This window comes from Staurois parvus, unplaced genomic scaffold, assembly GCF_062004578.1.
Source record: "Staurois parvus isolate SC_StPar_1 unplaced genomic scaffold, SC_StPar_1.0 ptg000276l, whole genome shotgun sequence".
In the NCBI taxonomy this organism is placed as follows: Eukaryota; Metazoa; Chordata; class Amphibia; order Anura; family Ranidae; genus Staurois; species Staurois parvus.
The window spans coordinates 3090756-3105761 of record NW_028318072.1 but is presented as its reverse complement, the minus strand read 5'-3'; the positions used below and the strand labels follow the sequence as shown (position 1 = coordinate 3105761).

The 15006-nt window shown below is 41.3% G+C and overlaps 1 protein-coding gene across 1 annotated transcript in view; it reads right to left on the bottom strand.

The window, feature by feature from the left end:
- Window positions 1-6596, bottom strand: part of SNRNP200 (small nuclear ribonucleoprotein U5 subunit 200) — a 57640-nt gene extending 51044 nt beyond the window's left edge. The window contains exons 1-4 of the mRNA XM_089681717.1: window positions 6458-6596; window positions 3120-3283; window positions 2522-2693; window positions 1429-1621 (exon numbers count right to left, since the gene is read on the bottom strand). Of these exons, the coding sequence (XP_089537843.1) occupies window positions 1429-1621; window positions 2522-2693; window positions 3120-3283; window positions 6458-6502 (574 nt within the window). The 5' untranslated portion in view covers window positions 6503-6596. The remainder of the gene's footprint in view (window positions 1-1428; window positions 1622-2521; window positions 2694-3119; window positions 3284-6457) is intronic.
- Window positions 6597-15006: the final 8410 nt, after the last annotated feature.

Genomic DNA, 15006 nt, shown 5'->3' with positions numbered 1-15006 from the left:
TGAGATGGAAGCATGCCTAGCCATTTGCAAGCAATGACTTGAGAATCTCTGTATTTGCATACATTTTTTGAGGGAATCACTGGCGGATCACACAAGTAAGACAGGCGCAAACACCTTAGATTTTTCTCTTTTATTTAAAGAGCCTGCACATTTGTGATCTTAATTTTACAATTATTTATTACAGAGTGCTCCAAACACTTCAAACGTTACTAAATCCAGGACCCTGCATCCACTATATCTGGTCTCCCACAGTACACAGAATATGGAAATGCAATTATTTTAGTAAATATAAACTTCTAAATACCTTTTCTCATCAGCAATATAGCAGTCTTGTACCTTCTATCAGTGTCCAGCTGAGCACTGGTTAAAGCTTGTAGGAGGAGATTTTTTATTCTTCCCTATGAGGCTGCAGGACCCATGACTCTCTGTCTGGAAAGTGCTGATTGGCCCTGTGCTGTTCACATGCACTCTCCCAAGAAAAAAAAAAAAATCTAGCAATACACACCAAACTGAGCATGTGCAGCTTTCCCCCAAGGCTCTGTTCTATCAGGTGATATATTGGGAGCAGTAGAAGGGGAGGATCAGAGAAGACAGGATCAAACTTCCTTTTTACACAATGCGGAGGATTAACCACTTAGATTACACAGTGAGTATAAAAAGCATGCTTTACTGCATATACAGACGGATTTTACTGTTCTGGGTTTAGTAACACTTAAATTATGCGTCAGTGAAAATCCCTCTTACTTCTCCCCTGTCCTCTGCTCCAGCCAACTGAGCAAGGGGATGTGCTTGATCAGCTGTACACCCTGCTTTCTAGCTGGAATTCTGAAGTGCTCAGACCCGAGTGCTTCCAGTTCACAGTGCTGCAGAAGAGAGTGGGGAACTACTGTTCCCCGATCCATCTTGAAAAGTAGCTGATGTGGTCCTACATTCCCAGAAGATTAGAAAGAGCCCAAGAACCACTGGCAGGGGACTGTGGGGGAGGAAGGTAGCACATGCCAGTTATGTAAATGTATTTGGACAGCTTCACAGCCAACCTGATTACTTGTACATGGAAGCTCAGAGCCCCCTGATAAAAGTTAAAACAAGCTTATAGCGGCTACTACAGCCCTGAGCATATTTTAACCTGTTCACTTTTTTGAACCTACAGGTCATGTCCAAAGAGGTGAACAAGTTAATATAAACCTACAATTAAAGTGCACACATCAAGAATTTATCTTTTGAAACCTCAGATACAGTCCAATTAGGAAGTAGCATGGATGGATCTCTCTCAGAAGCCCACATTTAGTTTTTAGTTGAAAAACGGAATAAGAGTAATGCTGCCAGGAAACAGCCCACGTGCCTTTTTCAGTTAAATCAAGAAAACAATAAGTTTCATGTATGGGTTCATTATCTATGGTGTTTTATTGCAAAGAAAACTATACACACCCATATTCTGAATTTCTTTGTCTCCTCCGTAATCTGTAATCTTTTTGCCCAAGTTAACCAGCACATGGTAACGTGTGTCATCAGTTTGTCCCAGGAGTTGTTCTATTTCTCGTCTCCTATCTTTATCTCGCAGTTTGTCATTCTTTAGTACTGCCAAAACCTCATCTGCTGCACCACATAGGATATCTCGGGGCTGGAAAGACAAAAGCGAGTAAGAAATACCTTCCATACCTATTTTCCACCTCAGATCACTGCAATCTTAAACTGGCTAAGGAGAACAATATGAAAGACACTAGTATCCAAAATTCTCAGCATGACTTAGTGAGCAGTGCTTACATTGCAATGTTTTGGGAAATCAATCTTGATCTACTCATTAATGTTAACAAGCAAAGTAACAAAAAGGTCTTAAGGAAAAAGTCTTGTAATCCACTTTTACAACCATATTGGTCAAACATACCCCACTGAATAGGAGCTAAACTAATATTTTTTCTGCGTTTTCATAGCATTCTCCTATGAAACATTAAAGCGGATTTCCACCCAAATGGGGAAGTTCCACTTTAAAGATTGGTCCCCCACTCCCCAATAAGGATTGGCACCTTTTTGGCCAAATTTGACAGGTACCTGCTCCCACTTCCGCTGCGAAACAGAAGTTGTCCTTCCCCAAAGTCTTATGGGACACGTGACAGGTCCCAGAAGACGTCGGGCCATTCAGGAAGTGCATGTGCAGTGGAAGACCGGCTGTGAAGCCGTAACCTGAATACCGGATGGCCAGTAAAATGGGCTGCGGCGGGGGGCAACGTAGGATCATGGGACAGGTGAGTAGCTGTCTTTTAAAAGTCAGCAGCTACAATTTTTGTAGCTGCTGACTTATTTTTTTACAGAGTGAGTGGAACTCCGCTTTAGGAGAGATCCTGAATTAATCAACAGACCAGAAATGTAATCATGGCACTGCATTCTGCAGAAGGTACACAGAAATCTTCTGCAAGAAGGAAATTTGTTTGGTTAGCTGTAAACCAGTAAAAATTAGGATTAACACAGATTAATAAAATACCATTTCCTGAACATCTGACAGATAACACAGCCAGAAATGTACCTGATCTCCTAAAGCAGCCTGAATGAAGCTGAGTAGGACTTCATATGTCTCACGGGTCTCTTTGGTTTTGGGTTTGTATATAATTCCCACCATTTCATCAATGCCTTCTGACAAGAGGGTGAATCCCTTCATCTTGTTTATGTCATGTCTATCTTCATCTCGTTTTCTCCTCCTGTAAGGGATGGCAACATTGGAACAGTGACTTTTCTGCTCTACAGTATCTGTATGTAAAACAGAGAAATGCTTTCCACACTCAGAAACATGCACATTACTAACAACCTATCCTTTGAGTCATTACCCTTTTCAAAGTTCTCATATAGTATGACAAGAACATCAAAAAATAATGTATGTACAGTTTACTAATAACAGAGGACTTATTATTTGCAAATCCTATTACAATAATTGCAAAAAGATGCAAAACAAATCATGGTTTAAAGGAAAGAATTCTAGCTACCCTTATGTCAAAACTGTTTTCCTGTTGGCACTACTGACTTGTTCTTGAATTTTGCATTATTTTTTACACCCCTGGTCTGCAGTTCACCAGCTCAGTAAGTCTACACAAACATTATTTTTAAAAGGCAATCTTTAAAGAACTCACTTAGCCCGCCTTTCTTCTTGCATTTGTGGTTTGGTTTTTTGAGCCTTGTCACCCATTCGGGTCCCCTCCAACTTCCCCACCAACGATAACACCTCTCCAGTGGGCTCATCGCGACGAGTTCGGTCTATCAAAGAACGATCCGCTTGAAGTACAAGATTGGAGTTCTAGGTGTGTAGAGGGAAAAAAAAAAAAAAAAAGAGAAGACTTCAGTAAACGTTGTATTCAGAGTCATTTGCTGTCATGGTGCCAAATGTCACCATTATCAGGTGACAGTATTTACCAAGTTAAAAGTTATTTAACAGCACAAACGATCAGGGCAAGTTCCAAAAGAAGACTGCGAAGTGGGTGCAAGCAACCACCAGTTGGTGAAACAAATAGACATATTAGAAAACCTTGACCATCCACTTCTGTGACTACCCTGATCAGCGCACCCTATCTTGCCGGAAGGTTTGACATTAGATGTAGTTGCTGCAGAATTTGTCTTCTTTTAGGCTTTTTTTTCCCGGTATTTTTCCTTGGTGATCTGGCCAGTAACATATCCTGTATTACAGTACCCACACTCTGGGTACTGAGAACAGAGGCACATTTGCACAAGTAGCGTTGTCAGATTTAGAAACACTAATTGAAGCCAAACTGCAACTAACACTTTATAAGCAGTCACAGCAAACAGTTTTCTTTTCGTTTTGTGACAAAGGTTTTCCATAAATTGATGATGACTGTCTTCACTGTGTTCCATGGTATATAAGCACGGGCACACATATAAGCGTGGGCTTCACAGCCAGCTGCGCACTGCGTATGCGCAGGTAGCACTGTACCCTGTGAACGGTCCCATAGTTTTCCGGGAACTTTCACATGTCCCAGAAGTCTTCGGGTAGGGAAGGAGAGAGGACAACTTCCGGTTCCAATTACCTAAGCGATCGCTGTGATCATTGATGTCACATGGGGTGGGGTCACATGCGTGATGTCCCTGGGTGGCCCCGCCCCTTACCTATTTAAGAACTGTCAAACCACTAGAGCAGACAGACGGCTGGAAGGCATAGTCGGAAGCGAAGCCTTTTTTTTTTTAATTATTTTTTTCCGGCCGGCAGAGGGCATGGTGATTGAGGTTAGATCTACTGCGGGGGACATTCTTTTAGTTTTTTCTTTTAATAAAGGACTTGTCAAAGACGGTGTTCTGTCTTTTTCACACTACACTTATTGTTTTTTGTGAATGAGTATTGGGACCATGTACCCCATACTCATTCACATGGGGGGGCAGGATCTGGGGGCCCGGCTTCCAGATTCCGATATGCCCACTGCCTGCAGATTCCCACAAACACCGGCCAGGGTTGTGGGGAAGAGGCCCTTGTCCCCATCAACATGGGGACAAGGTGCTTTGGGGGGGGGGGGGGGGAGCCAAATTACCTTAACATATTAACCCACAGGTGATTGGTCACTAGGCTGGTCCTAACAACCAATTACCAGCTTGTTAATATGTAAAGTTCATTTGGCCAGCTCCTCCTCCCGTCCTCTGTCCTGAGCCCTGCTGCCATCCGCTATGCACTGAGAACAACAGCAGCAGCGGAGGAGGCTGGGGGAAAGGGGGGCAGAAGAAACTACTGGGAGTGGGGGGAGGTGATTTCAAGAGGACAGAGCCACCACCATAGCAGTGTCCTCTACCGCCCTTCACATCACCCCCCCCCCCCCAGTGGTGCCCTCTGCCCCCCTTTTCCCCATAGCAGTGACATCTAATCCCCTTCCCTCCAGCAGTGTCTCCCCCCCTTCCCTCCCATGGACAGGTATTTTAAAAATCTGAATTCCCAGCAAGTGTCTGGGGATTGGGATTTTTCTGCCCCCCCCTACCTTGGTGCCCTAAGGCAGCTACCTAAGCAGCCTTCTGTTAGCGCCGAGCATATGGCTGCTCAGGCAGCCGCTTTAGGGCAAATAGGTAGCGGGGGGGAGGGCTGGGGCAGAAAAGTCCCAATCCCCAGCCACTTGCTGGGAGTTCAGATTTTTAAAATACTTGCCTTCCAACGATCCCCTTTATTATCCTGCTAGAGCAGCTAAAAGCTAGTATCTCCTCGTCGCCCTCCCACCAGCGTATAGCTGCTGCAGGAGGATCAATTCTAGTAAATGCTTCCCCCACTGCCCCTCCTATCCTTGTTCCTCCATTTTTCTGCTGCCTGGCCCCTCCCTCAAGTGCTCCCCTCTCCTTAAGAAATTGTAAACAATATCAAAAAATAAAAATGTTAAAATAAAAACTACTGAAACCGTCCACTGCCCTGCTGACTGACACCATCCACTGCCCTGCTAACCATCTACTGCTGTACTGACACCATCCACCGCCCTGCTGACTGACACTATGCATTTTTAAGGTAGGCAATGTTTGTATTTTTACAGTGACATTGGTTTTTAATTTATTTGTCTACGTTTTCCTTGCTATTTAGTTAGGCCTTGCTAGTTAATTTTTTTTTTCAAATGGTGCTGAACCCCGGTGATCTTTTGATCTCTTTCATGTTGTTCAGGTAGATCTCCACCTCTCAAAGGTTGCCTACCCCTGGTGTAGATTAATCCTTTCACAGTTGCCGGTTATAGGCTATACTTTCCTCGCAGCATGAGGAAAGTACTGCCGATAACCAGCAAGTGTATTTACGTGATTGGACACAGCTGATCACATGGTAAAAGGCCACTGTGATTGGCCCATTACTGTGCCATGTGATCAGCTGTGTCCAAAGGCTTTACTGTATCCGTCATTCAGCTATAGCTCGGTCAAGAAGTGGTTAACCTCTGACAAAAGCTGATTGGTTTCTATGCAGAGCTGCACCATATTTCACACTCTACAACTTTAGTAAATCAACCCTTGTATCTCCTCCTACCAAAGTGATGGAAATTGTCCGAGCCCTGGGAGGATCTGTTACCACGGCTCTTATTTCTGTCACCCCGCTGTATCAAACCATATCTGATCTCCAATAAACTGCTCATCTGGTGGTTCGGATGGCAATATTGTTACTATCCTAAGTGAAAGGCTGAGAACACTTATTGTAGCAAACACTTCCCATCATGCACTGGGGAAGACCATGGGGCTGGCAATGCCTACTCCGATCTGACTACAAAACTAATACTTATAAATGGTTTCAACTGAGAGAGGACAATGTATCATGTGGTACCAGATATCAGTCAAGGAGACACTCCACTGTAGTGGCCCTGGAACTCCCAGACACAAAGAGTAATGGAAAGTTTCACAATTGGTAGACTTTCCACTCTTCTACCTCCATGTGACCCCTGGGAGCCCACTACAGAAGCAGTCATCCCTCCCCCCGGCTCCCACTGGTATATGGGTAAGCGCTGAGTCTACTTACCGCCTTGTACTCATACTGCAAGCTACGGGCAGTAACATCCGCCATGCTGCCGTCCCTTGCCCGGTCTACACTTCACACACAGACAGCAAACAACGTGCCGCAGACGAAACTTCCGCCCCACTCTTCCACTTCCGGGCCAGTTAATAACCACTTCCGCCCTACCCTTCAACTTTCGGACTATTACTAAACCACTTCCGCCAACACATTTACTTCCAGGCTAGGCGTAGCTACTTTCGTTTTTTTTCCTACTGGTTTATTGAAATGTACCTGTTTTGCAGTATATTTGGGGCTACTTGAATAAAGTGTAACGCTAGGCGATAGTTTTGTTTAGTTATGAAGTGGTATAGGTCCATTTTTTTGCTCTCTTTATCATTGCTGGACTGATTTACCCCGGGGACGTACTAAACTGCATAGTGGGATGATGGGATTATTGGCTGCAATGCTCAACATCCCCATTAGGTGTCACTATATTTTTACACAAATATATGGCAATGATTTTATTGTTACTCAAAATGTTTCTGTTTTCTGCAGTGCTTGATACATTGTTGCAGCAGAAATGGCTAATGTTTAACTCTTCACTTACTGATATATGTGCGGCTGAAAAAAGGCATCATAGTAAATTATACAGAAATAATGCATTGCAAATATTACTCAATATATTAATAGGAGTAGATTTCCTGATTTCATACAATACATATATGTGTAAAGCATTACATTTTTAACTGTTTTATTAGGAACTTTTAAAAAATGAAGATTAAAACTGATAAACACCAAGGAAAAAATTAATGCATAAAAGGGGGTAAAACCTTCCGGTGGCCAATTGGTTACTGTGCATTTTGGTAACACATCTCGTCTCAAAAGTCTGTTTCAGCTCTAACATGTTGGGTTTCCCCTCATTGTTTTACTCCTCGATAATGGGCACCAGTAGGGGCAGACTGACCATTCCAGCACTCGGGTACTGCCCGAGGGCCCAGGGTCAGTAGGGGGCCCCATAAAATGCCCCTGGTACCTTTTATAGGCTTTTTTGGGTCTGTTTTGAGTGTGGGCAAGGACACAGGGGCCCCATGATCCCCAATTGCCCGGGGGCCCCATGAGTTTTCAGTCCGCCCCTGGGCACCAGTCAAACCAGAGGGGTAAATCGGGACGTACTAAACTGCATATTGGGATGATGGGATGTTTGGATTATTGGTTGCAATGCTAAAAACTCTCATGTCAGTGTATTTTTACACTCATATGGTAATGATTTTGTTGTTACTCAAAATATGTTTTGCTTTTCTGAAGTGCTTGATACATTGTTGCAACAGAAGTGGATAATGTTTAACTCTTCAGTTACTGATATATGTGCAGTTGTAAAATGGTATCATACTAAATTATACAGAAATAATGCAAACATTACTCAATATATTAATAGGAGTAGATTTCCTGATCTCATACAGTACATGTATGTGTAAAGCATTACATTTTTAACTGTTTTATTAGGAACTTTTAAAAAATGAAGATTAAAACTGATAAACACCAAGGAAAAAATTAATGCATTTCTGATAACAATGTGGTTATTATTGATCTGCATGTGGATTATGGCTGGAATATAATGGTTGCACATCCCATACAAATTACATTTTTTAATAACAAATATGGGTAAAATCACTTTTATATCTGGGGATTATGGGGGGAATGTCATGGTAACTCGTAACCTATTTCGGATAAGCAAAGGCATATAATTATTTTTCTACATGGGGATTATGGGTAAATTTTTGTGGATATATATGCCAAGGACCATATTTACTTCTGAAATTATTATGGGTATAGGCAGGGGTGGACTGACCATTTGGAAACTCGGGTACTGCCCGAGGGCCCGGGGTCAGTAGGGGGCCCCATGAGATGCCCCTGGTACCTTTTTCATAGGCTTTTTTGAGTTTGGGCAAGGACGCAGGGGCCCCATGAGTTGTCAGTCTGCCCCTGGGTATAGGTATTTTTTTACATGGAGATTATGGGTGGAATATTATGGTTAAACATGCCTACAGTAGAAACACATTTGACATGTTTCTGATAAAAATATGAGAATAGAAATGTTTCTACATGGGGATTATTGGTGAATGATTGCAGGTACACATACCAAGGACCATATTTGACCTGTTTCTCCTAAGAATATGGGTATAGTTATTTTTCTATATGGGGATTATAGGTGGAATATCCTGGATAAACATGCCTAGAAACACATTTGACATGTTTCTAATAAAAATATGAGAATAGAAATGTTTCTACATGGGGATTGGTGGATGATTGCAGGTACACATGCCAAGGACCATATATGACCTGTTTCTCCTAAGAATATGGGTATAGTTATTTTTCTATATGGGAATTATGGGTGGAATATAATGGTTAAAAATATAGGAACACATTTGACCCCTTTCTGATAACAATATGAGAATAGTTTTTTTTCTACATGGGGAATATGGGTGGAATATTGTTTTTTTTTTAAATGTCTAGGAACACATTTGACCCCTTTCTGATAAAAATATGAGAATATTTTTTTTCTGCATGGGGATTATGGGTGTATCTGCTTACGAGATTGCAAATAATATCAAAAACAAGACTGATGCAATTCGTAGGGGCATTTCCACTGCACAGACATCCATCCCACTTAGTTTATACTAAAACTCCCTCAACACTTTCCTCTTGTGACCTTGCTACTACCAAAGAGGTCGCTAAGGTTCTCCCAGAAGCCTAACTACCTGCCCACTGGATCCTGTCCCCTCACAACTTCCACGGTCATCCTCTTCTTCTATCCTATGCTCCCTCGCTCACATGTTCAATCTCTCCCTCTCTAATGGTGCCTTCCCCTCCCCTCTAAAGCATGCACACATCACTCCCATACTTAAAAAGCGCTCCCTGGACCCTACCAACCTGAACAATTTAAGACCCATCTCACTGCACCCATTTACCTCAAAACTCTTAGAACGCTTAGTCTACAATTGCCTGAGCTCCTACCTCACTGGCAACAACCTTCTTGACCCTTAACAGTTTGGCTTTTGCTCACTACACTCACACTAATGATCTTCTAATTGCTAAAACCAATGGCCACTACTCCGTACTCTTACTACTTGACCTCTCTACGGCTTTTGATATTGTTGACCATCCCCTCCTCCTCAAAAAACTCCACTCTTTTGGCCTCAGAGACTCTGCTCTCTCCTGATTCTCCTGCTACCTATCACAGAGCTCCTTCAGCATTACCTATAACTCTGTCTCCTCTTCTCCACTCCCTCTTTCTGTAGGGGTCCCTCAAGGTCAGGGGCGGACTGACAACTCATGGGGCCCCGGGCAATAGAGATCATGGGGCCCCTGTGTCCTTGCCCAAACTCAAAAAAGCCTATGAAAAAGGTACCAGGGGCATCTCATGGGGCTCCCTACTGACCCCGGGCCCTTGGGCAGTGCCCGAGTTTCCAAATGGTCAGTCTGCCTCTGCTCAAGGTTCTGTCCTTGGACCCCTTCTCTTCTCCAAGTACACCTCCTTCCTTGGTCACTTGATAAATTCCCATGGCTTTAAGTACCATCTCTATGTTGATGACACACATATCTATCTTTCTACTCCTCACCTCACCCCTTCAGTCTCCTCTCGCATTACTAACCTACTAAGTGACATATCAGCATGGGTGTCACTCCGCTTCCTCAAACTTAATCTTTCCAAAACTGAGCTATAACTATTCGCTCCAGTCCATGCCCCCTCCCTTGACTTCTCCATCAAGATCAATAACACAACCATCAGTCCCTCCCCTCATGCTAGGGTACTAGGGGTAATCCTAGACTCCCATCTGTCCTTTCAGCCCCCAAATCCAATTGCTGTCCAAATCTTGTAGACTTCACCTCCACAACATCTCCAAGATTCACCCGTTCTTAACCTCTGAAACTACTAAGCAACTTATTCACTCCCTGGTTATCTCTTGCCTTGACTATTGTAACTCCCTCCTCATAGGCCTACCTCATCGCAGGCTATCCCCTCTTCAGTCTATCATGAATGCTGCTACCAGACTCATCCACCTTACTAACCATTCCATTTCTGCCACCCCTCTCTGCCAATTCCTCCACTAGCTTCCCATTGCCCAACGGATAAAATTTAAAACAGTAACAATAACATATAAAGCCATTTGTAATTCTGCCCCAAACTACATCACCACCCGTGTCACCCAAACCATACTCTCCACTCCTCTCATGACCTCCTTCTCTCTAGCTCACTTGTCTCCTCCTCCCATGCTCATCTCCAGGACTTGTCCAGAGCTTCCCCCATCCTCTGGAACTCTCTACCCTATTTTATCAGACTATCGCCTACTCTGCTCACTTTTAGGCGATCTCTGAAAACCTATCTCTTCAGGGAAGCCTATCCTGCCCTCAGCTAATAACGGAATCTTCTACTCCTCCTACCAGTCCATCCCCCACAGTTATTACCTTTTGTACCACTAGCCCCTCCCTCTTAGATTGTAAGCTCCAAGGAGCAGGGCCCTCCTAACCCTCTTGTATTGAACTGTATTGTTGCTGTATTGTCTCCCGTTATATTGTAAAGCACTGACCAAGCTGTTGGCACTATATAAATCATCTATGATAATAATAATAATAATATTCCACCAATAATCCCCATGTAGAAAAATAACTATTCTCATATTCTTATCAGAAAGGGGTCAAATGTGTTCCTTTGCATGTTTAACTATGATATTCCACCCATAATCCCCATGTAAAAAAATAATTATGCCCATAATCTTTTCAGAAATAGGTCAAATATGATTATTGCCATGTGTATCCACCATAATACACCCATAATCCCCATGCAGAAAAATAACTATTCTCATATTCTTATCAGAAAGGGGTCAAATGGATTCCTAGACATGTTTAACCATGATATTCCACCCATAATTCCTATATACAAAAATAACTATACCCATATTCTTAGGAGAAACATTTCCAATATGGTCGTTGACATGTGTATCTGCAATCATCCACCCATAATCCCCTTGTGGAAAAATAACTATTCTTATATTATCAGAAAGAAGTAACGTGTTCCTAGTCATGTTTAACAATGTTATTCCACCCATAATCCCCATGTAGAAAAATAACTATACTCATAATCTTGTCAGAAATAGATTAAATATGATCCTTGGCATGTATATCCACAAAAATGCACCCATAATCCCCATGTAGAAAAATAATTATATGCATTTGCTTATCCGAAATAGGTTAAGAATTACCATGATATTCCCCCCATAATCCCCAGACATAAAAGTAATTTTACCCATATTTTTATCTAAAAAGGTGAAATTTAATTTGTATGGGATGTGTAACCATTATATTCCAGCCATAATCCCCATGCAGATCAATATTAAGCACATTGTTATCAGAAATGCATTAATTTTTACCTTGGTGTTTATCAGTTTTAATCTTCATTTTTTAAAAGTTCCTAATAAAACAGTTCAAAATGTAATGCTTTACACATACATGTACTGTATGAAATCAGGAAATCTACTCCAATGAATATATTGAGTAATGTTTCCATTATTTCTGTATAATTTACTATGATGCAATTTTACAACTGCACATATATCAGTAACTGAAGAGTTAAACATTAGCCACTTCTGTTGCAACAATGTATCAAGCACTGCAGAAAAACAAAACATAGTAACATATAGTAATAGCAAAAAAGTAACAACAAAATAATTTCCATATGAGTGTAAAAATACACTGACACCTAATGAGAGTTTTAAGCAGTGCAGCCAATAATCCAATCATCCCAATATGCAGTTTAGTACGTCCCGATTTACCCCTCTGGCTTCACTGATGCCCATTATCGAGGAGTAAAACAGTGAGGGGAAACCCAACATTTTAGAGCTGAAACAGACTTCTGAGACAAGGTGTGTTACCAAAATGCACAGTAACCACTTGGTCATCGGAAGGTTTTACCCCCTTTTATGACTAGGGCATTTTTGCTATTCAGCACTGCACTACTTTAGCTGGAAATTGCTCAGTCATGCCACACTGTACATAAATGAAATTTATATCATTATTTTTCACACAAACAGAGCTCTCTTTTGGTGGTATTTTATCATTTGATATTTTTATTTTTTTTTATTATATAAATAAAGAAGACCAAACATTTTGAAAAAAAAACCCTGATATTTTCTATTTTCTGTTATCAAACATAAAAATATAAATAAATAAAAATATAAATAAATAAATAAAAAATTTTCATAAATTTATTTTAAAATGTATTTTGCTAAGAAAGAAAAAAAAAATCCCAACAAGTGTATATTAATTGGTTTGTGTGAAAGTTATCGCATCTACAAACTATGGTATATATACTGGAATTTACGCAGCTATGATGCTATACAGGTAATGGCGGTGATCAACAACTAAGGGCTCATGTACACGGGGCATTTGGAAAACTCTTATGAACGATGGAAACTGCTGGAAAACGTAACTTATAAAACATCAGTTTAGTCACGTTTGCATACCGCATTTATGCGCGTTTGCGTTCAGAAGCACTTTTAAAAGATAACCTCAGGAGACCTTCCCAAATGCCCACAATGCACTGAAAAACAGTAAATAATTAACTATATCAGACATTTTGAGAGAAATAGAGAGAGCAGAATGTGTTGAGATTACCTGTCTTTTTTGGTTGTATTCACTATGGATACCATCATGAGCATAATGCAGCACTTTCTACCATTTTTTCCTTCACATGAAACCTGTAACTGCCTGCACTGGTGTACCAGGTCCACTTGAATACATGGAAAACGCTTTGCACGCATTTCTGATGATCAAAAAAGGCTCTGGACAGCATCTGGATATGGAACAGTTAAAAAACGCTTCTAAATGCAAACGCTTATAAATACTGCAAATCAATGTGTGAATTCACTGAACTATGTAACACACATGTGATCCCTCTTCAGTGAAAAAAGTGCAAAAACGTGTTAGTGAACCATACAAAGGTGCCAAACAACAAGTGAAAAACCAGTGTCCACTTCTAATTAAAGTAAAGAGTAAATACCCTTACGAAAATACAATAATAATCTCGCCTTAATGCCATCCAGATATAGGTGTCTGTTTATGACACAGAGAATAGCTGCGATTCAGAGGATTGCAGCTATTCTCTGGTCATTCACAGTTTATGACACTCAGGAGATCAGTGGAGAACTGTTCAGCTCTTCACTGGAGATCTGTGTTCTCCCTCCAGATTCTCAAGCCCAGAGCTGGAGAATCGGAGGGACCGCAAACTAAGCAGTGATAATTTACCTCTGTTTAGTAAATTGATCTTTTACTGTAATCCCATGAGATTATAGTAAAATCAGCCGTTTTCCACCATTTGTAGACTTTTCTCCAGCGTTTGGAGACCGTTCTCCGTTTGGAGAACTGCTTCATAAAAGGCATTCACAGGAGAACTGCGTTCTCCGAGAATGCTGGAGAACTGAGCAGCGATCATTTATCGCTGGTTCATAAACGGACACCATGATGCGACAGTCAGATAGCCCTTACTGAAGGATCTTTAAGGATCTTCCATGAGGGCTGTCTGACTGTTGTATTATATCTGGATGGCATTAAGGCGAGATTATTATTGTATTTTGGTAAGGGTATTTACTCTTTACTATAATTAGAAGAGGACACTGGTTTTTCACTTGTTGTTTGGCACCTTTGCATGGTTCCCGAACACGTTTTTGCACTTTTTTCACTGAAGAGGGATCACGTGTGTTACATAGTTCAGTGAATTCATACATTGACTTGCAGTATTTATTTTATAAGAATAATGCACTATTTATTATTTTTTCTTCTTTTTGAGGTGACTTGGATCGTGAAAGCCCTTGGGAGGCTCTAAACATTGGGACACTTTTGTGAAATCCCCTGTATGATTTTTGAAGGACACTTGTGCGGTTTAATATATATTTTTGGACTTTAATATTTTGGACTTTATTTATAGTTATTTTCACATTGTAAGGTTACATTTGTTTAGGTGGCATATTTATTAATTATAGGTTAAAATACAAAGTAAACATTTGTTCCTTTAAAACAGGGGTGTCAACCTGTTGGCCCTCCAGCTGTTGCGAAACTACAAGTCACATCATGCCTCTGCCTTTGGGAGTCATGCTTGTAACTGTCAATCTTGCAATGCCTCATGGGACTTGTAGTTTGGCAACAGCTGGAGGGCCGCCAGTTTGACACCTGTGCTTTAAAAGGTATACACAATGTAATCCACTTCCAATCCTGTTGGAGCACTATGCAATCTTTGAAAGCCAACAATGGGTTAATGGATCCACTCTCTTCATTAATGGGCTTGCAAGGTTATCACAGTTCTAGACCATTTGCCAATAGGTAAAAAAAAACAGAAAGGAAGGCTTCATAGCGTAAAACAATCCATAATTTATTAATAGAAACCATCATAAGTACACTCACATTGCCATGTGTCATGCCTTACACTAAGAAGATATAGGAGTTTATGTTGGCTGCAGGTCAAAGCGGACTCAGTGTGGGAACTTCACTCAGAGCGTGTCTCTGCCCAACATGTTTCGACA